The sequence below is a fragment of the Tursiops truncatus genome, chromosome 19 (assembly GCF_011762595.2).
Source record: "Tursiops truncatus isolate mTurTru1 chromosome 19, mTurTru1.mat.Y, whole genome shotgun sequence".
NCBI lineage: Eukaryota > Metazoa > Chordata > Mammalia > Artiodactyla > Delphinidae > Tursiops > Tursiops truncatus.
In genome coordinates this window covers 35,066,251-35,092,475 of record NC_047052.1, presented here as the reverse complement: position 1 = coordinate 35,092,475, position 26,225 = coordinate 35,066,251, and the positions used below count along the sequence as shown (strand labels likewise).

The window sequence follows — 26,225 nt, the reverse complement described above, 5'->3', positions numbered from 1 at the left end:
GGAAAATATTGAGACACCTTTTATGTCCCAGGATCTTGAAACTTGAATTCTCCTGAGAGTGAGATGGTACTTTCAGACATCAGTTTTAAGTTATTCAGATTTTCTTTTCTTCTCTTTGAGAGATTTTAAAAATATCCTTAGTGTTTTCATCTTCAGAATTAACACCAGAACAACAGAGAAGGTATTTTCCTGAGTTAGCTACCAAGTGGTTAAGCCCATGGCAAGCAGCACATAAATTATCTGAGTTGAGTATTGCTGAGTCTGATTTATAGATTGCATGTTTGAATGGAAAATATATCCTGTTGAGAACTTCTATCTACAATAGCCTCTCACAGTTTTCCTGGCTCAGTATTGCAGGTCTGTTGCATCATCTGGCAAATTGTGTCGGGCTGCCAGAACTCCTCATGCAGCCCGTTCCCAGTAACCACTGTTTTTTCAAAAGAAGTGAAGTCTCCCTCTGTTTTGAACTTTGACTTAGAGTTTGGCCAGTCAGGCTGCTTTTTGATCTAAGCCAGCCTTCTTAAGGAAGTCTGTTTGGAAGTCTGTTTAAATTTACTTATGAAACAAGTAAGACTCAATCTGACCTAGGAGTTCCTTTTCTTAACTTGTGATTTATTGTGTGGATAATGCCAGGAGAAATAAAGTAGGTGATTTCTGCACCAGAGTCTTCCAAAAATATCATTATTCCAGATAATACCTCTCATGTCTTTGGGTAACTTTCAACAAGTCACTTAACCTTTTTGATAGCTTCCCCATCTGTAAAATATGAGTGATAGAGAAAAATATCCATTCATAGCTTATCTGGAGCTAAATACTAATGACTTAAAGAATAATCACTATTTGTATTTCCCAGTTGTTGCCTGGAGAATTATTTCTTTTTTATATACTTGTTAGCTCAAAACATCAGCTATTAAAAGCTGTGAACATTAGGAAATTTCTCTGAGCAGTTTTAATTTTTATAAAAACAGCACAGGTATTTGCTACTCCAGGCAAGTTTTGGGTATATAGTGAGTTACCCAACTTAGGACATAGATTTTCATCTTTCGTGTGTTTTTCATCTTTTCCTGTGTCGTAGTCATGGACCCATAGTGTTTGGGAGGAGGGGAGGAAGTCTTAGAAGTCATCTAGTCCTCCTTACCTCCCAGGGTAACTAGACTGCTTGAATTACAGTGCTTACTGCAAACCACTCCTTGGTGAGTAAATATAATTGTTATGAAAGAGTTTTTATATTCACCTCCCTATAGTTTTCTCATTCTGCCCTATATGTACACCTAGAATCTAATTCCTCCCTTTTACAGCCTTTCTGGTATTAAAAAAAAATGCTGTCAGGTCCACATCCCATAAATGTTCTCTTCTTCAGGCTAAATATCCCTATTCTTTTTTTTTTTAATTTTTTTTACATCTTTATTGGGGTATAATTGCTTTACAATGGTGTGTTAGTTTCTGCTTTATAACAAAGTGAATCAGTTATACATATACATATGTTCCCATATCTCTTCCCTCTTGTGTCTCCCTCCCTCCCACCCTCCCTATCCCACCCCTCCAGGCGGTCACAAAGCACTGAGCTGATCTCCTCTCCTATTCTCTTTACCATTCCTCTTGACCCACTTTCAAGACTTTTCACCTTCCTGATTAGTCTTCTCCTGAAAGATTTCTGTGATGTCAATGTCTCTTTTAAAATAAACACCCAGAGCAGAACTCAGTGTTTCAGACATAGCCTAAATAGTTCACGGTGTTAAGAAGACCACTGATTTTCTTATTCTGACTGTATTATTTTATGACTGTCTCAAGATTCTTAGCTTTTTTTTGGTTGGTTTTGGTTTTTTTTTTTTTTTTTTTTTTTTTTTGCGGTACGTGGGCCTCTCACTGTTGTGGCCTCTCCCGTTGCGGAGCATAGGCTCCAGACGCGCAGGCTCAGCGGCCATGGCTTACGGGCCCAGCCGCTCCGCGGCATGTGGGATCTTCCCGGACCGGGGCACGAACCCGTGTGCCCTGCATTGGCAGGCGGACTCTCAACCACTGTGCCACCAGGGAAGCCCGAGATTCTTAGCTTTTTTAGGTTATCCTCTTGCCTGTTGCACATATAGTTACCCAACACCTTTAGTTCTTTGAATTTCTGCTGCACTTGGTCTATCTCATTCCATCTTTATAGGGTTGAATTTTTTAAAGCCCAGATGTAGACGTTTATAATTATGTATATTTTAATATACATTTTAGTTTCAGCTACCATTGCAGCAAATTGATTTTTTTTTATCTTGATTATCATCCAGTACGTTAGTTTTATGTCCTCTGAAAATTAGTGTCTTCATGATCATCTAGTCATGGTTTGGAAACATTAACCAATTCTTATTTGACACTGGTGATTCTTCCTTTTTTGGTTTAAAATTACTAAACCAAACCAGCAGTTGTGTCTACGTTCCTCCAGTCGCTGTTAATATTATACTGTCTGCATTAGTTCCTAGCCCATGATTGTTCCAAACCTAAAAAAAGTTTTTTGTTGTTGTTGTTGACGTCCTTATTATTTTTGGCAAGCTCCAGTTCATTCTGAACTTCCTGGTACCATTTCTGCATGTTCAGACCATCGCTCTGTAAGCATCTTCAGGACCTTCTCTTTCATCTTTTGTCCAAACCCTTTCATCTGAGCTCATCAAATAGTTGTCTAGGAAGCTACATTGGGTTTTTGTTTTTGTTTTTACATGTTGGTTTGTTTATTTTTAACGTGCCTCCCTATTTTCTTTCTTAGTGAAATTACATGCATTTGTATAATATGGACTTTATTCCTTTATCTTCCTATTCCTTTGATTGAAATTAGTTTTTTACTTTAGAGTGTTTAGCCAAGAATTTTATTTGTCTTTTCTCAGAACTTAAAAAATCTGCTTCCCCAGAGTCTTGAATATATGTCTGACTGCCTAATCAAATCCAGTTTTTCAGATAAAACTGCATTCTCTAGCTGATGCTGTCCATTCAAACTCATCCAGAGCTGGGTGGCCAAAAATGGTTGTACTGTATAAAGGATGATGAAGTGGCTTATGGAATTTGAGTCTAACGTGTATGTTTTTTAAGACAGCTCTGCTTAACCACATTTAGAACCTTTTCCACTATATCACAATGCTTGCATCATTAGCATATTTCTTTCTTTAGAAGTCTCTACAATGAAAAGACACTAAATAGAGGTAATTAGCACAGTTCCAAGTAAAGACTAGATTTCTGTCTCCAATTATTTTTGCTTTAGTTTGGAAAAAAAATTATTTTTCTGATTCTTTCAGCAATGTTTCATGTATAATAAATTTATCAGAATTTTCTTAAATCGACAGATTTTAAGAAAGCACTTACACATATCATCAAGGAGTAAATCATGTTTTATGTGCTGCTAAATTTACTTTGGCGCTATAAATTGAAGAACCAGTAATTCACTTTTAAGTATAGTGTAATGGTCCAAGATATTCTATATAAAAGGAAAAGTTGTAGCTGGAAATACTCTGAATATTTAAGAAATAAGAATACAGAGGAATTTTTAAAGGTGAGGCAGTTAGTACTCAAGAAACTGTAATAAACTTTTAAACGTACACTTCCTTTAGGGTAGTTGTTAATCACATGACTTCTATTTTTACAGGTGGTGTTTAGCCAAAAATAAAATATTTTTCTTTGATGACAGGTACACCAGAGAGGCAGGGGTTCGCTCTCTGGACAGGAAGCTGGGGGCCATTTGCCGAGCTGTTGCTGTGAAGGTGGCAGAGGGACAGCACAGAGAGGCCAGGTTGGACCGTCCTGATGTGGCTGAGGGAGAAGGTCTGTGACTTTGATCTGGTGCCTACAGGCTTGGTGGCTAGGGGTAAATGGCAAAAAAAGTTGGATGTGGAGGGATAGTGTGGGGTGGTCCTTGGAGCAATGGCACATGTTTCTCAACTGGTAAGTGCATCCAGTGAGTAAGTAAAACTTAATGGTTGATGTATTTTATCAAGAGGATTCTTTTCTACAAATAATACAGAGTTTGAGCAGGAATAATACTTAGTATTAATGCTTTAGGGATATTTTTTCTCCAGCTTTGTAATGATGGTACACTTTATGTTTGGGCTCTGGCGTTCTCATTTTTCCTTCTGATCCAGATTGTTAAGTCATTCAATATTTATAGCATAGAAAGTTGCTACAACAGTAAAAAGAAAAGAGAAAAAAAAAAATCCAAGCTGTCCAAGTACTGCAGGGGCAGATCTTTGTTCTCTGGAATAGCTTCATGTGTAATATTTTTCTCACACATTTTCTTTGATAAATACACATTTAAGATGTAATTTAAACTATTTTTTCTTTGAAAAAGAATTGTGGAGGTGGTGACAAGGAAAAAAAGGGAAGGAGTCTATTCCTCGAGTTAATGACATGTGGACATTTCCTTCGGTGCCCAGTTAAAATGTCTTAACTTCTTGCCCCAGGCCATGCTGCTGCGTAGTTGCCAAAATTTGCTTTCACACACATGACTTGAGCAGTAGAGAATCTCTTTACTCTTTCATAGTAAAGAGACTTATTAGATGTTCTACCATTTCCATAGGTCTTTCTAGAAAGGACTTTGATGAATATGGCTGAAGAACCAAATCACAAACCATATAGTTTGTGGTAAGCTCAGTAGAACAGATGCAGTGAAACATCTTCCCTGCTTCTCCTTCTATTGCTAAGCGCAGTACATTCAACCACAGTATCATCCAAAGAGTAGACTTTCCCAAATCCTCCTCTTCCTCACATGTGTTGCACTCCTGCTCGCACTGTGCCTAGAACCTCACTGGTTCATTTCTCCAGAGAGTGAACCTCCCACCTTCTGTTGAATGGGCGGGGGGGGGCCCTTGTTATGTGGAGTAGGAGAGGGATCTTAAACCCATAATTATTTCTTACAGAGACTGAAAAAACTTGTTGTCTTTAGTCCCACTTCTCACCCATCTTTTCAGGAGTACCTCAAATTCCTGAGCCTTTGTGGATAACCACTGCACCCCCACCCTCACAGACATTAAAGTTTCCACATTTTCTAGCCTGCTAAGTGTTTATTACTTCTTGCCCATCTACTTGCACTTATCCAAAATGTTGTCAGCATCTCTTTTCTTCTTTCTTACTCTTTTTGTTCTTGTGGGTTTATTCTTTTTGTTTGTTTGTTTCTTGTCATTTTAATAGGATTTGGAGAGGAAGTTTAAAGATAAACACATGTTCAGACCACCATTTTCAGAAATCTGAATTTTTAAAAAGTACCCTAGGTGAGTGATAGCCTATTAAGAATTGTGTCACTCGGTGTAGCTGACAGTGACAGTGTAGAACTAATGCTTTTTTAATCTTTTTTCCCTTTCTAAATATAAGGGCTAGATCCTCATGAGTTTCCCCTTTTTATTCTTAGAACCCTCCCTTCGTGCTGTGGCCTCTGGCACCCGAGCCTGTGTCCTTTTGTTCTTGTCTGTGATATAATAGAAAGGCAGAGAGTGAAATGAGTTTATCTGGTTAACACATTTTGAAAATTGTGTTTAGGATTTAGACAGTTTATTTTGGAATTTATAATAACACATACAGAGGGATTTGATGTTAAGAGAAGCGTTCCATAGTTATACAGTGCTTATATACATCCATTAGCATATTTCTAATAATGTCTGTGACCACATTAGCTATTTAAAGGTAACCCAGAAATACTCAAGAACTTGGTCAGCTTGTGAACCGTGTGAGAACATCCAGTGTTTCATGATAACATTTATTTGTTTTTTTTTTTTTTAAATCCGTGATTCACAGAACAAATCGTAAAAGATAACATAGTTAAGCAGACTTGGGTGGTTAAGATATTACCTAGGACACCCATATGAATAACTAATTAGGACAAGTACTTGTCTCTTGAGAGGATGATTTTGATTGTAGTTCTTATTAGAGATACATGGACTCCAAGCTGGGTCTTACATTGTAAGATACCCTGGAGTATGTAGGTGACTCTCTTCCAGATTTTAGTAAAATAATTATAAGGTATCCTGAATTGATGTTTATGACCTCAACCAAGCCAAAAGGAAAATTTCTACCAAAAAAAGTCTCTATTGGGTTCTCATGCCACAAAGTTCAAATGCAGCTAGCTTAGTAACTGAAAGTTGCTCATTAAGAAATGAATTACATAAAATTAGAGTCTAAAATAGAAGTTGTTTTAGAAATTTCAAGTAGTGCAGTGAGGGAGCTATTTTTAATGTTAAAAGTATTGCTGGACCTAGAGTTGCTGCCAGGAAGAAAAGTACTTTCAGGCCATAAGCTTTAAAGACAGGCAGAAACCTCAGCATATCGAACAAACTTTCTGGAGTAGGCCCAGAAATACTGGTCTGTGAACAGTTGTCTTTGTGTTTGTGGGGTCTTAACTGTCAGAACAAATAACAGAGTTTAGAAGGCGGGTGAGATTTCCAATTGATTTGTGTTAGAGGAGGAATATTTATGGTTTCGGTCACTTCCCTATAAAGTATGGGAATTATTTCATAAAAGCAGCACTGCCTATGTTTTTCTGTATGTTATTAGTGTGTTCTGAATTGCCCTTTTCCTTTCTGGGATATTAGGTTGAAAGATAAAAGTTTGCGGCTAAAGTTTTATTCTGCTTTTGCCTGCCTTTAGCCAAGGACACACATGTTCCATGTATTCAGTTTTGCAGATTTGGATGTTTCTCTCTAAAGCGTTAGGCATATGTCCATTTGTTCAGTCACTCATGTACCATATATGTCCAGTTAATATCTAATGAGATTTTTTCATCAAAAATTATCCTCAGCAAAGAAAGATTCACTTTATAACCAATCTTTATAAAGTTTCTCAGAATATGGAGCACTCTCAATTATTTTTGAAAAATACGGTGTTCATTGGAGAAGCTACATTAAACTTAATGTACCTCAAGATGTTAGTTTCTTAACTGTTGTCATCGAAGTCACCTGAAAAATTGCTTAGGAAAGAAAGAGACAAAATTAACGGGTTTAGCAGTTATTCATGAAGTGTGTTAGATGTTATTTTGAATAAGCTTTTTAAATGTCACTTAAAGCAATATGTATGTGGTTATGTTATGGAGATCTTAGATAAACACTTAAAGGAAAAATGAATTAAACTAGCTGACTTATGGTAAGTGGGGGTGGGTACTTTGGATGAAATTTCCAGTGGCAGCATCAAACACGGTTTCAAGAACGACTGCATCTCATTTAGTCTTGATACCTGATAGTGTAAATCCTCCAGGTTTGTTTTTCTCCAGGATTGCCTTGGCTATTGTAGGTCCGTCAAATATCTGTGTTAATTTTAGAATCAGCTTGTCAATCTCTACCAATAAATAAGTAAATAAATAAATAACACCTTCTGATATTTTGATTGTGATTGCGTTGAATCTGTAAATTAGTTTGGGGAGAATTGACAATTTGATATTATCAAGTCTTCAAGTTCATGACTAGCTTCATTTATTTGTCTTAATAAATGTTTTTAAGTGTTTTAATAGTTTTCAGTGGTGAGCTTTTGCATATTTTTCTTTCGATATTGAATATATTCCTAGTTAATTGATCCTTGTATGTGTGTGTTATGTGTGTGTATCATTATAAATAGTATTTTTAATTTTCTAGTTTTTTTGGTTGCTAGTATATGGGAATACTACATTGACTTGTATCCAGCAAACTTGCCAAATTGACTTATTAATTCTTACTGTAGACTCTTCTGGATTTTCTACACATACCATCAGTTATCACAAATGCAAATAATGTCAGTTTTTACTTTTTCCTTTCTGATCATTATACCTTTTATTTCGGTTCTTTCCTAATGAACTAGCAGGGACCTCCAGGAAGATGTTGAATAGAAATAGTGACGACAGACAAAGGAGGTAGAAAAAATGCCTGTGAAGAATTACCAGTCTCTATAGCCTTTGTTTCGTACCTTTGGGTGACTTGATTGACTATTATAAAATCTTACTTGAGTAGGATTCTCAGCAGCTGTCTGGTTTGACCCTGATTTGATTCATAAGTCCCTTCACAGAATTCCCCAATAAACACTAAGCCTTGCCTATTTGACTCTGTTAACAGACACATCTTTATAAACTTAGCTGTCTACTTCCCAGTCCATAAGAAAATAGAAGCTGTAGATTGGAAAAAGGGCTAAGTGGTTGGGTGGTATGAATCACAAGCATTAGGATTTGATGTCAGTGAAAACATGCCTATCCTCTCATGATAGATGCCCTGGGCCCCCACTGGCCACAAAACATTGGGCTGGCTAGACCACAAATCTAACTCTAGGAGTTTCTCTAGTTCAGTCTGGGTCCCAGTTTGACTGAATTGCATTTCAACATGTATTGTTTCTCTGATATGTTTGCCTTATGTAGGACAGTGAAATCAACCTAATATAGTGGAAACAGGCAGATATAATATCCTTAATTTTTGGTGTATCCTTTCCAGACTTCACAGTTAAAAATGCATCAAAATAAAATATTCAAAGTTTACAGCATTATTCTCCTCCTTCATTAGCTTAATTTTCCTGGGTCACCACACTCTTGGCTGTCAGCAAGAGTATGCCGGCTGGAGGAGAGGTATCCTGCCTGCCACTTTAGCAAGTCTGCTCATTGCTGGAGTGGGGCGGGGGGCAGATGCTGAGAGGAGAGCCGCATTCTGATGGGCCTTCCTCACTTTACATGCCACTCATTTGCTAGGGTAGCTTTTTCCTTAGCCTTTCTTGGGTCCTTTCTCCGGAGGAATCATCTTCTGTCGGGCTGCATTCAGGGCTCTTTGTTGTGGCTTCCTGCCATTGACTTCTCAGACCCTCAGCATGCTTTACAATGGTTATTTTAAGCATGAATCCTTTGTAACCAAAACAGGAAGCTGTTCCTGCAGGAGAAACAAGTGGTTTTGATCCTTTCAGCTCTTTTTTTTTTTTCCTACTAGTCATCGCCAAATCTGAAGCATATCCATTCTCTTGTCTAATGTCATGAATTTCTTATTTTAATGGAAAATACTATATATAATGTTTTCAGGAAGTAACCTCTGAGCTTTGTGTAACTTTTTGCTAAATTCTTTTGTCTTTGACTTCTTGGAGCAGTCTTCTAACTGTTGCAGGATCTTCCCTTTACCTATTGGATTTTACATTATTCAATGCTGTGTAACAGATTACCCCAAAACTTAGTAAATCAGTTAGCAAGCGTTTATCATCTCACTGTGTCTGTGGGTCAGGGATCCAGGAGCAGTTTAGCTGGGTAGTTGTGAGGTTCTGGTCAAGCTGTCAGCCAACTGGAGGTTCAGCTCAGGGCGGATCTGCCTCCAGGCTCACTGATATGGCTGTTAGCTGAAAAGGTTCCGAGACCCACCCAATTCCACTGTGTATGTGGAGGCTTCCCCACACTAGCAAGCAATTCTGGGATGCCAGCTGGGTGTCTAAGAATTCAACTCAATTCTGACACTTACCTACCTAGAGACAGCATCCGATTCCACAGGCAAAGGACTCAGTCTCACAAGACTGCCCTCCACTAGAGGCAGGTCATACACCAGGGTCATTCCCTGTACTTCGGGCTGACTGGCTCAAATTGGAGTTTCCCACGACCCCCTCCTTGGGCTTAATTTGCTAGAACGTGTCACCAAACTCAGGAGATGCCCCCTTTTACCCACTAGATTACCAATTTATTATAAAAGGATATTAAAGGATACAAATCAGCTTCATAGGGTGAGGTTCGGAACAAAGGAGACCACATCGTCGTGGAGCCTGGGGCCTGGCACCCTGGCACAGGGAAGCTCTCCAAAAATGGACCAAAAAGCTGTCCTTTGGGGGTTTTATGGAGGCTTTGTTACTTAGTCATGATTGACTAGATTGTTGGCCAGTGGCGACTGATTCAACCTCAGACCCTTCCCCCCTCCCCAGATACCAGTGGGTGGGACAGAAAGTTTCAACCCTCTAATCTCCTGGCAACCAGCACCCATCCTAGGTGCCCCTAAAAGTCACCTCATTCACATAACAAAAGACAGCTTTATCACTGTCAACACTTAGGATACTCTAAAGGCTTTGGGAACTGTGAGCCTGGATGATGGGCAGATACAGATGAGAAACACTTCTTAAAATCACAATATCTCATAGCAACCTAGGTTCCTTGCTGACTGTTGGCCAGATGTTGAGGTTCTCTCCACTTAGGCCTCTTCCTAGGCTCAGGACACGGCTGTTGGCTTCCCCAGAGAGTGTGCTGTGCAAAAGGGAGAAACAGAGAGCCCAAGACAGAAGCTGCAGGCTTTTATAATCCTCACTTCTGCCACATTCCGTTCGTCATACAGACCAACCCTGTGAGAGATGGCACTCCATGGGAGCAGGGATCATTGGGGACCATCTTGAAGGCTGGCTCTCACAGATTTTTTTTTTTTACTTATTTTAAAGAAGGTTATTATACATTTCGTTTCTATTAATACAACCCCCATTCCTGAAGATTGAAATAGTTTGTTTAGAGTTTTAAAGAAGACCTGTGGTTTGGGTTGTTAACAGAGAGTGGAAATTTCTGTGCTGCAGGAACAGTTAAGAATAGTTGTATAACTCTGTTGGCTGGACCTTCAGGGGAGAAAAGCTTAATAAGACCCCCAAGCAAATGAATGATTCTTCAGTAACAATGGAAGCAACCTTTACTTGTCAGCTTTTAATGTGGATTTTGTTGATATTGTTCTTGTTTTGTTTTGTTTGAGGACATAAAAACTTTGTTAGCTGTTTTTAATAAAGTGAGGATAATTGAGTCGTTTCTTATTACTTGGCTCCAGTTACATATAAAAATCCTCAAACATTTTAACCCAAATCCCATATCTTCCTTTCTGGCTAGAGTTAGAACAAAAAAGAGAGAGTAATTTGTATGTTTGCCTCTGAACCCAGAAACCACAGACCAGATGCTTGGGCTGTTTATTTTAAATTGTTATAATAATACTCAGAAGTCAGATTTTTAGTTTCTGAAGATACGCCTACGTCTGATGTTAAGAGGTCTTTGAATACAGTGTGACGAGCCACAGTTTTAGTGTTGTTATGGGGGCCGAATTTAAATTGGCCTACATTTTCCTAATCTTTAAGCAGCAACTTTGAGAATTTCTGCACATCCTTACAGAATTTACTGATTTAAAAGGCTTGTAGCAGTTCAGTAGTCATCACAATCTAAGACGCTTTATTATCAGAAGGATTTTTCTAAGCCAGCATTTAAGTTTGTGCTGTTGAGTATCCATCCATCAAACTTAAGCTGAGTTCTTATTAAAGACCCAGGTTGCACAGATAGGGCTAACAAGTTTTGATTCATTTTGCATTTTTAGTATTTAAAGTCTTGCTTCATCTGTTCATGCTTATCTTTCCTTTGATTGTATTAGTGACTCGGGACAAATAAAATTTTCTAATAGTCAAAGGAACAACTAAGGTTAACTGTTAAGGAATATGGACTTCAGAGAGAGTTTTAGTACCAGGGCACCTACCTGGCTTGCTGATTCTAAAGCTTTGGGGGTTTGTAGGGTTCTGTTACAGCTAATTGGATTTTGCAAACCAAGATCTAATTAAATTTAGCTTAAGACTTTCTATGCTAAATCCTTTGCATTTGTAGGGATATTAGGCAGCATGTTGTGTCCATACATCTAAAATCAAGTGGTGTTCAAGTTTGAGATGAAAGTGTTATATTGGTATCTACTGCCGGTATCATGAAGATATTCTGTTCTTACATTTATGCTGATTTACTGTTTGTTCCCTCTTCAATACTGGCCTGGTTTAATAGATTTGTTTGCCTATGTAGACTGGAAGGAAGCTGTAATAAAGGAAAAATCCTACTTACGTAAGATAGGAGACAAACGTTTGTTATTTAAACTCTATTTGGAAACAGGAAAATCAAATATTGTCTAAAAACTAAAAAGTCATTGTTCCATTTAATGAATCATATAGGAAGATACAGTGGCCTTTGGGTGTCATTGACATATATTATCAAAACCAGCCTTAAGTTACAAGATGATAAAACAATACTTTTAAAAAATACTACAAAAAAAACAACACTACAGATGGTGTCTGCATCTTAACTGCTAATGCAAGTAATTCTCCAAGACTATTTTCTGAATCTCTAACACAGGAAATGAGATTTATTAATGCAAAAAAAACCCGTGGGAGACGGTACAAGCTCTCTTGTCTTGTATAAAGTTAGGGTCCTATGTCTTGGACCTTTGTATAATACTAATTTATTCAGTAAGTGAGTCAGCTAACAGTCACTGAATACTTATGGTATGCCGGGTTCTAGATTGGATTCTGGGAAGGAGATGAAAGAGAACTTCTAACAAGTATGTAGTCCACGGGGGGAGATAGATATATAAACAAATAATTTTTAGATGTGGGATAAATGATGGTTTTTAAAGTGCTGTAGAGGCATTGACTTGATCATTGAAAGCTTCATTTTATTTGTTATAAATATTGTAGCTTTTAAAAGTTGCTTTTAGTAAATCGAGATAAAATGGTCATTTATTTACATCTCAGAATTGATTTGAATAGGTAAATAGATGGAAAAACAAATGTTTTCCAGATACCTTTTTTGATGTTCTTTATTTTTATGAATAGATAACTATTACTAAAATTGAGAAATGGTTCACAATCCTAATGTCCATCTGTATCTCAACAGTTGTTATATAGAAATGTTTAGTAGGTAAAACTTGAAAGAAAATGTATTTGGTAATGTTAAGGTTGTATTATCGTCCCCAAAATATTAAAGAAAATATTGGCAGAAAGGACTTAAAATATTTTATTGCTAGCATGAAGGTTTTTCTGGGCATTTGATCCACAGATTTCCCCATTACAACTAGTTCATTTAAAAAAAAAAGAAAGAAAGAAAGAAAGAAAAACAGATTGAAAATATGCAGGCACAAATGCTTTGGCAGCCAGGGTCAGTAACTTGAATCTCAGTTGCGTGTAGCACACTTCCTCTGGCTGGGAAGATGGTTTTTTGGAAAAGATTAACCTGAAACTGACAGACAAATTATATAGTTGAAAATATTCAGGTTTCTCTGATTTGTTTTTAGATATTTTGTTTTCCCCTTTCTGCCTTCCTGAGAGAAGGCTCTCAAATGCTTTTTATCTATAGTCAATTTAGCTTTGAGCCACATACTTCTATTATCTTGTAAGAAATAACAAAGCCACTTAATAATCTCAGCATCGCATCTAAATTTGTAAAGTAGACTTGGTTTTTTTTTTTAAAAAAAGTAGTTTTATAACTGCAGCCATACAAATCTCTCTTCATGCCTAAATGGGGTCTGGATCCATGTTTACATACCCATGTATGCTGAGGAATTGAGATGTAAACAGTATTCCCATTCATTGGTTCATACACGACCTCTCTGCCAACTACCTGTTAATATACCTAGTAATACACGTCCTACGCCCTGCACACAAATATAGTTCAACCAATCTGTAAGTTTCATTTTGCTGCTTCTTCAAGATGCAGGAGCCCAGTGTGATTGGATTCAACCTGCAAGAAAAAATTTTAATCATTCGGTAATAATTTTGTCACATACTTAATTTTCATTTATTAAAAATCTTTATATTTACTTGACAAAGCCAGTATTAAAGACCTGATAGTTTCTTGGCAAATCAAAGTAATGATTAAGTGTTTTGGTGATTTGTCATTTGTCCATAGATGTTATTAAGATTTAAGAATGCAAGGGCTTCCCTGGTGGCACAGTGGTTGAGAGTCCGCCTGCCAATGCAGGGGACACGGGTTCGTGCCCCGGTCCGGGAAGATCCCACATGCCGCGGAGCGGCTGGGTCCGTGAGCCATGGCCACTGAGCCTGTGCGTCCGGAGCCTGTGCTCCACAGCGGGAGAGGCCACAACAGTGAGAGGCACGCGTACCGCAAAAAAAAAAAAAAAAAAGTTTTGGGTATAGATAGCGGTGAAGGTTACAACAACATTGTGAATGTATTTAATGCCACGGAATTGTACAATTCAAACGGCTAAAATGATCAATATTTACCATAATAAAAAGAGTTACCAAAAAAAAGAGGTTAAGGAAATTTCCCCAAATCATACAAGCTTGTAAGAAATGGACCACAAACCCAGGCCATCTGACTCCAAGGCCTCTTGGAAATAAGGAGCATCAGTTGTACCTCACCTGGATATTTCTGAGGATCTACCCAAAATCAGGAATACTGAAAATGGGAAGTTTCATGCTTTTGTATCTAAAGCAATTTGGATATCTGTCTGAGGCCCTAAAGCTTTTTAATCTAAACATTTCAGCTACTCTTAGTGGTTAAGAGTTGGCTACTGGGAGAATTTGTCACTTTTTAGAAACAGTGTTTTTGTTCAGTATTAAAGGATAATAATTTTTAATGGCAAAATCATCACTACTATACAGGTATAAAATGAACATGTGTTAAAGATTTTAATGAACTCATTAATTAATGAGAGAACCAGTAAGATCTGGTTCCACGGAGAATACAGAAAGCAGACATCTATATAGGCAATGAGGAATGCTGAAATTAATTTGCAAAACCAGCTTCTTGGGAAAGGGAGAGGACAAAATTCATTTTCATTTCTATGGACAAAAATCACTTGTATTACTATTAGTTTCCTACAGCTTACAGGAAAATAGCTGAAAGGCACTGAGACACAGACAGCCTGGAAGGGCAATACCCAGTAATCTATGTTTTGCTCATTTCCAAGTCTTGCACAGTTTTTTCTGACAGCAGTCATAGAAGGGAATCCGTGTATGTAATGCCAGATGTGTTGATTATTTTCAGTCAGGAAAAAAATAATCTAATCCCTAAATTTACCACCTGGCTGCCTTGTCAAGGAACTTCTGAGCTACAGGCAGCTTTTCTAGACTGGACTTTAGGTGGGACAAAATGTCCCCTTAGCCAGATGTCCAGAACGCTGAGACTGTCTGTAATTTGCTGTGGACATCAGGCGATTCACTTCACCTTCCTGGGTCTCAAGTTTCCTTGAGTATTGAAATAATGAAAGGTTGGACCAGATTTCTTACTTTCTGCCTAGCTCTTATATTTTTATATATCATGGTTCCATCCTATTCTTGAATTTCTGATGCTACCTGAATTCTGCTAAAGCCTCAGAATGAGATCTGAGACGTTCTCAGGGACATTGTATTAGTATGAGAGGAGCAGGTAGTATTTATATTTGTTCCTTTGGAGAATTAACCCCCTGTTTCTGGGCCCTGTTATTCGATTGCTGGCTGCAGTTAACAGTATTGTACACCCTATCCTCTCCTCCAAACCTACCCCGAAGGAGTTAAAAAAGAAACTGTTATTCGTGAAGATGTACACGTCTTTAATAATCTAGAAGAAGGGGTTCCTTTTACGGCAGTACCACGAAATGTAGCTTTTGAGCTCATGAGAGTGGTCTAGAGAGTGTAGCATATGTTTCAAGTCAAGTAGAATATAGAGAATAATAAGTGATACCTAAAAAGTTCTGTCCTGAGTAAAGATGATTATAGATAACCTGGGGCTGTTCGTGGTTGGGGAGATTTTTGTTTCTGCCACATTCTGCGGAATAGATGTTTGGTGTCAGTACCCTGTTCCTGGCCTCTGCTACTTTCCCTTGGTTGGATCACCTGCCCAAAGACACCATTTGCTGCAAGATTTGTTCAAAAGGTAAGAAATGTTCTTTTTAAACAAGAAAGCTACTGGAGTTTCCTGAGGTATTACACCCCTCTGTTCTTCCTCCTGTCCTCCCTTCTTAGGATCTTCCTTTCTCCCGGCTTCCCACAGTGATTCTTTGGCTCTTGGGCCTGCTTTCATGTAAATCATGTTCTTCTGACAGAGGAAAAGTGGCTGGAAAAGATCACGTGATCATGTCCTCATGACAGCTGCTTTGGGAAAGCCAGACCCTTCCCCTGAGGAGTTTGTAGCTATAGAATATCCTTTTGTCATAGCTTTTGTCATGGCAACATCAGCTATAGAGCCTGGTTTGGCCCTTGGGGAGTACCCCCGGAGTTTCATCCCTGCTTTGCCAAGGTCCACATTTGTCATGCTGGCAGAGCGAGTGCCTTGCAGGTTCTGCCTCTGGTGCTATTTGCTTATCTGCTACCTTCATGCCATTAAGATCCTTGGCTATGCCCTGACCACCCTGGCTGTGTCCTGAATTAGACTCAGAACGGGCTGATAATACCATTGAGAAACATGGGGCAGAGTCTTGAGTCTTGGTATCTTTTTCTTTTTCTTAAATATGTTTAATTTATGTGATTCCCAGCAGTTGTGTGTTTGTGGTCAAAGCCCTGTCTGTGGAGCCCTGGGTGGGATTGGGGTGCAGAGGGCATTTTGTTTTCTTCTAGTGAAAGGGGCTATGGAGTAAGACATGTGAGTCTTAGAAGTCTGTGTTAAATACTACTCTAACTACATAATTCATTTCCTCATTTATGCATAGTAAGGCTTTCAGCATTATCAAATTCTCCCAGCAACTCTGAGGGTTACTATAATTATTACGATTTTACTGATTGGAAAACCAGATACAAAGAGGTAAAGTAACTTTTTTCAAGGCCAATCAGGAAGCCAGAGCCAGGATTGGAGACTATTATCTATTGACTATCTCATCGTTTAATCTTAACCTCATAAACTCAGGGAATAGCTTGTGTTAAAATTTTAGACTATATCATTTCATTCATTCTCATATACATTTATATCATATTAGTAAAAATCATGGCACATGAAATTTTATACTCCCCCCCTTTCCTCCGTTTGATCTTGTTTCAAAAGGATTTTCTCGCATCACTTAAAAAACACTTAGGAAACAGCTTTAGTGACTGTGTAGTATTTTATTAGGTGTGTGGCTGTACCACAGTTTACATAATCATGTGCCTAATGTTGCGTATTTACAATGGATCTAATTTTTGCTGTTACAGATAGTGCTTCAGTGAGTATATTTGTGGTCTAAACATTTGTCTAAACTTTTGGTTATGCCCTTAAGGATAGGTTCCTTCAAAATATTGGATTGGCCAAAAAGTTCATTTGGTATTTTCTGTAAGATGCTTCTAGTAGCGCTGAGTTGTCTTTAACTTCATTCAAAGCAATTTTGTTAGACTGTATTGTGACAACTGTCATATCAGCGTGCATTTTTAAAAAAAGCTTATCAAAACTGGTGAATTTTTGTGTAGCCACTTTAATATTGAAAATGGAAGAAGAAAAGCAACAGTGTTGGCACATTATGCTTTATTATTTCAAGAAAGGTAAAAACACAACTGAAATGCAAAAAAAGATTTGTGCAGTGTATGGAGAAGGTGCTGTGACTGATCAAACGTATCAAAAGAGGTTTGTGAAGTTCCGTGCTGGAGATTTCTCACTGGATGATGCTCCATGGTCGGGTAGACCAAGTTGATAGTGATGAAATCAAGACATTAATTGAGAGCAGTCAATGTTATACCACGTGGGAGGTAGCTAGTATACTCAAAATATCCAAATCAGGTGTTGAAAATCAATTGCACCAGCTTGGTTATGTTAATTGCTTTGATGTTTGGGTTCCATGTAAGTTAAGCAAAAAAAACCTTCTCGACCGTATTTCCTCATGCGATTCTCTACTTAAACGTAATGAAAAGTTCCATTTTTAAAACAAATTGTGATGGGTGATGAAAAGTGGATACTGTACAATAATGTGGAACGGAAGAGATCGTGGGGCAAATGAAATGAGCCACCACCAACCACACCAAGACTGGTCTTCAAAGAAGGTGATGCTGTGTATATGGTGGGATTGGAAGGGAGTCCTCTATTATGAGCTCCTTCCAGAAAACCAAAAGATTAATTCCAACAAGTACTGCTCCCAGTTAGACCAACTGAAAGCAGCACTTGAAGAAAAGTGTCTGGACTTAGTCAACAGAAAATGCATAATCTTCCATCAGGATAACGCAAGACCACATGTTTCTTTCATGACCAGGCAAAAACTGTTACTGCTTGGCTGGGAAGTTCTGATTCATCCACCATATTCACCAGACATAACACCTTCGGATTTCCATTTATTTCAGTCTGTACAAAATCCTCGTAATGGAAAAAACTTCAGTTCCCTGGAAGACTGTAAAAGGCACCTGGAACAGTTCTTTGCTCAAAAAGATAAAATGTTTTGGGAAGATGGAATTATGATGTTGCCTGAAAAATGGCAGAAGGTAGTGGAACAAAATGGTGAATACGTCGTTTAATAAAATTCTTGGTGAAAATGAAAAATGTTTCTTTTATTTTTACTTAAAAGCCGAAGGAACTTTTTGGCCAACCCAATAGAATCACTGGGTGTGAGATTATGACTGTTTAGGAGGCTTTCAGTATGTTGACAAATGGCTTTCCAGAAAGATTGAATCAATTTATATTTTCATAAGCAATAGTATTTGAGAAGATCTCTCCACTCTCTTTTCCATTGTACTTTGTCATTTCTTAAAACTTCTTTACTGGTTACTTTAATTTTGTAACCAGAAAATGTATCTTGTTTTTATAATTTAAACTTCTTTGCTTCTTAGTGAAATAATCATTTTTTCATGTGACTATTACCCATTTGTTAAGAACCACTGTTTTAGCCCAAGATAAGGGCATAGAAGAAGAATGTTAACTGTACAGTTCCAACAGGAAGGATTTGTGGGACAGGGTCCATGTCCTATAGGGAGGTTGAACTTTTTTTAATTGTTTTTGTTTGCCTTGCCTTAAAAAGTCCACCTGGCGTGAATGTTATGATCTGGGGCAAGGCCCGTAATGAGGCCCAGAGATTCTGCCACTATCTTCTCTTGGTGCCAATCCCTTCTGACTACGGAGAACGTGGCACTAGAGCTGAGTACTGAAAGCTTGTGCGAGGCCTCAGGGTTCAGCTCTAACCTGGGCCTCATTCCTTGAATGGCATGTTGGCGAGATGATGTTTAATGAGGAATCAGAGCGTGTATTCTCTGAAAATCCAGCATTCTCTTGCTCTCGCTTTGTGTTACCCAAGGTGCAGTGGATGGTTCTTAAAATCCAGTGCCAGCCTGTCTTTCCTGATTAGCTGGCACCATTTTCTTGACATGAGCTTTAGTTCTCTAGGCTTGTGCTCCACGATGGAACATTTTGAAGCACAGATTAGTTCTAAGTTTATTGCAGTTTTCATCACCCAGCTGCTGTGCCTAGAGCCTGGAGTGAATGGCCATCTTTTGCATTGTAAGGTCTAGATGCATTAGAAGTAGCTCTCCACACCCCCAGCCCCTCAGTACTCAAAGCACTGAATTCACTCCTCCACTTGGAAAGAGATGGGATATCCCAAAACAGTGGTTACATAATTGTGGATTGGCTCTCACCCATCCAGCTTTACTTCCTCCTCTGATAGTGAATTCCAGGCTGGCAACAGTAATTAGATCTCAGAAAAGCCCGTCACAAAACACAACAGGCTAAAGAAAGTCACAGCCTCTTCTATGCATTGGCTAGAGTTTCAGAGCCCTTCATTTTTAGTGTACGGTAACCGTAGACAGTAGTGCGCTTTTTCTCTGTGCATTAATTTTAATTAAGCAATGTCACTTTCTGTTCCGCTCTGAGATCTACGTGTAGCTAAACTGATGGTTTAAGTGCCTCCCCACCGTTGGTCACTGACATTGCTGCAAACAGAGCAGCAGACAGAAGATCTCCTACACGCGACTGAGTAACCCAGGAATTGCTCAGTTTAGTGAAACAGATAAGTAAGTGCTGTAAGAAGTTGCAGAGATCAGGGAAGACTTCCTAGAATCTGGTTGAGCCAAACTTTGAAAGATCAAGTGACATTACAGAGGTATGACTATGAGATTATGTATAACTCAAGACCCACACTTAGGATACAGTGTGTGTATTACACTTTGCAATCTGCAAAGGGTTTTCTCTTTAATTCTCACAAGAATCCTGCAGAGATAGGTAGTGAGAGGTTTAATGTTTTGCATAAAGTCAAATAGCCAGCAAGTGGCAAAAAGTCTGAACTGTTGTCTGTTTTCACTTGTGATTCAGTCTTGAAGAGGAGCCCTGTAAGGCCCAGCAAGAGAGTAGGCCAAGAGAGCCCTTTCCCTGAAGGTCACAGCAAGGCCGTGAGACACGGGGATCATTTGGGGACACCCCAGGATGTGTCCAGTTATCGTTGGAATCTAAAATTAAGGTCTAATATGATTTAACATATTCAGTAATCACTTTGGAAAAGAAAGGAGTTAGTGAAAAGCAATTCCTTTAACTTCATGATATCAGAATAGAAGAATCATAGCAAAGCTAGAATAAATATAGATGGATATACAATGTTTAGGTGACTTTGTAATTATTATGTGTTGTATATTAATATATACAGTAATCATTTCCAGAAGGAAGGGTGTATGGAAAGAAAGGAATAAAAGAAAAATATTTTAAAGCACTTTGTGAGGTAGTACAAGAACTAGAAGAATTATGGTAAAACAAAAAGAAAAGGAAAGCAGGGAATGAAGATGAATAGAGCCAGATATTTCCTACATTTATTTATTTATTTTGCGGTACACGGGCCTCTCACTGTTGTGGCCTCTCCCATTGCGGAGCACAGTCTCTGGACGCGCAGGCTCAGCGGCCATGGCTCACGGGCCCAGCCGCTCCGCGGCATGTGGGATCTTCCCGGACCAGGGCATGAACCCGCGTCCCCTGCATCGGCAGGCGTACTCTCAACCACTGAGCCATCAGGGAAGCCCTTTCTTACATTTTTAAACCTCTGCTTATTTTAGGTTTCTGGCTATAGACTGAAGTAACATTTTTCTTTACTCAGATTGGAATTACAAAGACCAGTAGAAACGGTGGTCCTAGGGCAGTTGGTTCCTGCTCCCTGGTTGTCTGATCTCAACCAGAATGAGTCAGTCCTTCGACAAGATGTCAGCAGCCAGGGCTCTTAGGCAGGTAAAGAAAATAGTCCATTATTATAGGGATTTCAAGCCAGGCTTCATATTATCTTACCCTGGTGATGACAATTATATTCGTTTTTATTGGAAAATAATAACCTTGGAGTTGAGCTATATGTTTACACAAGAGGCATTGCTTCTAGGGGTTCTGTCATTTCCAAGTTCACGTTGGCTGTCAGGAAATGGGACACCTGATGCAACTCCTCTGAGGAGGGAATTGAACAGTTTGAGTTGTGTTGATTCCACAGAGAATTGTACAAGGTAATCTATTGCATCTGACACTTGAGTATCTGGCCTCTAAAGGCCATCAGTTGAACAGTGCCAGGCATTGCTCTTGGCTTAATATAATGGTTGAAAAGAAGACAGGCAAGGTTGCTGCCCTCCTGGGGCTTACACTTTAATGGGGGAAGATGGAGGACAAACAAGTGAAAGTAAATGAACAGGGCAATGCATTGTGTCACCCCTCAGGGGCTCTTGAAAGACTAATTCTTCTGTTGCGTACCACAGGTACACAAGGTGAATTTTTGTGCCTTAATAAAGGTATAAAGGTGACTGAACGGTTGGAAGTCCACTGAGCTTCTGTTTGATATTTACTGCTAATGAATTTTCATACCTGCAAATCTCTGAGAATTCTTAAATAAAATTTTCTCTCTTAGGTTACAGAGAACACATTGTAGAAGATACAAAACCCGAATCTATCAATGACACTACCGACTTGGCCCTACCACCTGAAATGCCAATTTTGATTGACTTCCACGCTCTGAAAGATATCCTTGGGCCCCCGATGTATGAAATGGAGGTGATCATTCTCGTTCCTTTGTTGATACCCACCAGTTTACTCTGTTGGTTCCCTAATAGATTGGGGGAGAAGTAGACTTGGGTATTTGGGGAGGCTGAATTTTGTCTTAAGATTGGAAACTTGTGTTCTCTATGGTATTAAATTTGGGTGCTTAATGTGATAATGTGGCTTTTGCAGAGCACCAGAGACCCTGGCCAGATCCTCTTTTGGAAACCCAGTCTGATCTTGTTCTTTGCATCCAGTTTCATTTTAAGAACAGTGTCTCTGACTTTCTCTGACTTTCCTCCTTAGAAACTATATATTCCTATTGTATGTGCTTTGATTAAGTATTTCTTTGTGCTATCAAAGACTTGGAGGAGGGAGGGAAACAACCCAGTACAGAATACCTGAAGACATGAGCCTGGCTTTAGCTTCATGCTGCTCTAGTGCAGACCAGATGGCATCTTTCAGAATTTGTTCTTTCATTGTTATTACTAGTGCCTTTCGAGTTAAACCGACATGCAAGCCCAGCCCTATTTCCATCTCTCTCCCGTAATTCTCCCTCATAGCGGAACGCGGAGCCATAAAGGCCTTGGGAGCAGGACCGAGTCAAGGGAGCTGGATAGAAATAGGTGTTGGTCTATTCTTACCAACTATAGTACTCTGTTTTGGAATGGGAGATATAAATTATAGGGTTGTTAGAAAATAGAGGATTTTTAAAGTCCTGGGAATGTTGAGATCACCAAGGGAAGCTGTGACTGCTGAGGTATTGTGATATATTTTATAGGATGCTTATATGAGCTTTCCTGGGGCATTTACTAGAAAGAGTATGTATTTTACTACTGAACTTATTAGCATCTTTCTTCAGAAGCTTTACTATCACCTTGTCTGTGTAAAGGAAAAAAGGTTTTCAGAAGATAATATCTGGTGAATTATGCAGAAGATAATCTCTCTATCCAGCATTTGAAATCACTACCAGTAAACATGATTTTCCTCAAGTCTTAAAACTAAGAAGAAGAGAAGTAGCCCCCAAACCCATCTTGTTTATTTTCCTAAACTCTGAGCTAGTCATTTAATTCTGCAAAGCTCTCAGCTACAAGAATAGAACGCGTTTACTGTTGGCAGTAAACCTGGTCCTGAACGATAGAATCAGAAACATTATTTTGGTTATTTGAATTCTTAAGATACTGTGGATGGATTTAAATTTTGAAGTGTTGAAAGAAGTGGAGCAAAACTTGTTTTGGTTGAGAACGCAGGCCAAAGCTGCTTTCCTGTTCCGAGTGAACCCAGTGATTCTGTGAGTGACAGTAGAAACAGGTTCTGCTCCTGCATGTCCGGCGGGCTCTTTTCTCTTGGCTTTCCAGAACAGTACATGCCAGCCATTCTTTGGGAATTTACACCAGGGCAGTTGATAAAAACAAAAGATGGATGCGTGTTTCTGTTGCATAGACCCTTCACTCCCGGCCATGACTGCTCCTGTTAGGTTTGGAAGCATTGCTGACATTCTTGGAGCTTTGGCAGAGAAAGAGCCCAAGGACAGAAAAGAGAAATTTTATAAACACTGCTTAATAGCTCTGTTTGATATCACTGCAAAAACTATTTTATTTTCTTTGTAGCATCTGAGCTATTACATATGAACACTTTGACCAGTATGAATCCAGTAGCCATTTTCCCTTCTATAAATAGCATCTTAGAATAGAAGGTCTGGTATCTGGGAGTTTGGAACATTTTGTTCACATTTTCCACAGTTGAGAGACTTTACCCTGGAGCCAGGGGTTTCTTTCTCTACCTTTAGTGGTCTAATGACCATCAGCCCCAAATTATATAACCACAGCTTTTTGCATCCATGAAATTAAGATTTATGGAACATTTCTTTGTTGTCCACAAGGTCCATCACTGTGCCAGGGGTCGTCCATTTTACACACAGGGAAAGAGCTTAAGGAAATTAAATGAATCATGCAAATTCACATAAGTTGCAATTAGTGAGGCCAATCTTTAAACTCAGATCAGCCAACTCAAGTCCGGTATTCTTTCCACTCTCCTATAATACCCTGCAGCCAAGCTAATTCCTGCCCTTTCCTGCTAAAAGAGAATTGCTTCAAGTACAGCAGTTTAACAAAAAGGCATACCTGCTCTACCTCAGATTTCATTCTTACCAACTATAGTACTCTGTTTTGGAATGGGAGATATAAATTATAGAGTTGTTAGAAAACAGAGGATTTTTAAAGTCCTGGGAATGTTGAGATCACCAAAGGAAAAGGATACGGAGTAAAGAGCAGGGAGCCTAGGAGCAGGCCCTGAACAGTTAGGGTCACGTGGGGAAGAGGAGCCCTCAAAACAGACAGAGAGAAACTAAGAAGAAACAGGCAGTCAGGTAAGAGCAAAACAAGGATGTTGTGCCGCCATGAAAACAAAGGCAGAGACTGTCTCAAGAAGGGGGAACATGCAGATGTGTTTGCTGTCTGTGTACCGGATTCTACAGCATGGAGGTTGTAGGTGACCTTGACAGAGTGGGTTCACAAGGAGTGATGGGAGTGTGTTGAAGAGGGAGTGGAAGGTGGGGAAGTAGAAGTAGTTTGTAGGCAGCTCTTTCAGAAGCTTGGCTGTGAACGACTGCAGAGAAGTGAGGTGGCTAGAAGGGAGGATGGAGGTCAAAGGGAGAGTGGTTACAAATGGCAGCCTGTTTGCTGGTCAGAATAGTGCAGTAGAGAGAGTCAGACTGAGGTTGCTGGAGAGAGAGGTGGTACCACAGGAGCAGAGTCTTTGGGGTAGTGCGGCGCGGTGGGGTCCCTGGTGTGAAGGAAGAGCTGGTCTGTGATGAGGGTCCCCTGTGGCGGGTATGATGGAGAAAGGGGGCTGAGAGTGTTGAGTAATTACACGGAAAAGATGATAACGCTGGAACAGAGGAGTATTCGTGCACAAGGAGAGCAGTAAAGCTGGGACAGAGCTGGTGTATAATGTGAAGGAGGTAGAGTTGATGGTCTTGAGTACAAGTGAGCTAGAAGGATGAAAAAGTGGCGGTCAGGGAAGGGGGTGGTTAAATTCAGATTTCAAAGGTCGTATGGCTTCTGTTGGCAATAAGGACCGGGAAAAGGGTGGCTGGGTGAGGGTGAGAAGCGTGGTTTTGGAGTTAAGGGTGTGCTTAGAGACAGAGAAGCCAGCTTGCACGGGTCTCAGGTACTCCCTGAAGAAACCCAGGGTGATGGAGGGACTCAGGGTGGTCAGGAAGGAGAGAGTGGGTTTGACTATAGAAGGCAGTGAGCAGAGAATGAAGATGGGAAGCCGGCTGCCATAAGCAGGGGTTAGGAGGAAGAGGCACGCCACTCAGCGTGATGAACCCCGCCTCCTCGGCCGTGCTGGCGTCATCCGATGCATGGGGGATTATATATAGGGTTTAGACAGTTTTTAGAATTTGGTGAGTGAATGTATATAAGGCACCCACCATAGTGCCCGGTACATGCTAAAAAACAAATACTGGTTCCTGCAGCCGCCATACACCCTTAAAACAAATAGACCTATGCCCAGTCACAAAAGTAAAAGTCCCTATTATTTTTATTATAACCCTAATTTTATATTTGCTTTAATAACCTATACCACCCCTTACTGTGCTTTATTTTCATTGAAGATGAGTCTGCAAAAATACATTAGTACCAAAAATGTTACTGACCTAGCAAACTAACAGGAAGAAAGATAAGAAGGCACACTTTTACTGGTGTTATATCCGTTTAGAATTCTCTCAACAGGTTGAAAAATGAGTTCCTGAAACTTTGTCTAGATTTCATATTTAGGAATAGTATCATAAGTCACCTTTTCAAATACAATAAAGTTTCCTAAAGAAGCAAGATCAGTTAAACACCCACTTTTAAAAAATAACAGATCTCCCTGCATTATGAGAGAGAGAGTGGGAGAGGGTGGGGTAGGTGCCGGTGTCTGGGGCAGCCGAGACTTCATTCTCCCTGACTGCTTCTCAGAACACCTCCTCAGAGGCAGGCCCGGGTCCCGGCATGGAGGGCTTAGGAAGGACGCAGCTATTGAGTCTCATTTGATCTGGTCAGTTATGAGATTGCCATTAATAATGGTAAACTTGGTTGCAGTTACTTTTACTGATTACATGAACCTCTTTGGGGGGAGATGAGAATCTTATAATTTTCATTTTCATCCTAGTGAAGCCAAGAGAAGCCTCCACATTATGAGATACATATATACACACACACATATATATTATCTGCATATTAGATATATATACATAATTAGATACATTATATAAATATAATACAATCCTGCAGTTGACACCCCCCCAAAAAAAAAACCAACATGTAGAGTTCCTGTATATCTCTGGGGATAACAATCAATCTCATAGACTACAAATGTGGTGACACAATCAGAAAAACACATAAACTCTAGTCTTTCCAGGATAAATTTGATTTTCAGCCTCAGAAAACCAGTCATCCAAGCCACGAGCGTCTGTTTTGTCGTCTGCTAATCCTGAGAATGCGTCATCTGAGTATTCCTGACACTATTCATAGTTTGTATGAAAGCCTCAGTGGTGGACAAAAAGTTCTTATGCGAAGGTCACTGCCCTTAGAAAAAATAGTAATAAAGGGAAGAAGAGACTAGACATGCAGGTTTTAAAAAACGTCCTGAATAGAATGCATCCACC

General features: G+C 39.3%; 1 protein-coding gene across 3 annotated transcripts in view; it reads left to right on the top strand.

Annotated features, from left to right (window-relative positions):
• Positions 1–26,225, top strand: part of LONP2 (lon peptidase 2, peroxisomal) — a 102,281-nt gene that overhangs the window by 61,295 nt on the left and 14,761 nt on the right. For all 3 annotated transcript variants that reach the window (XM_073795648.1, XM_019932467.3, XM_004311607.4), the window contains 2 exons: positions 3,656–3,789; positions 21,444–21,586. In XM_073795648.1, coding sequence (XP_073651749.1) covers positions 3,656–3,789; positions 21,444–21,586 — 277 coding nt within the window. The remainder of the gene's footprint in view (positions 1–3,655; positions 3,790–21,443; positions 21,587–26,225) is intronic.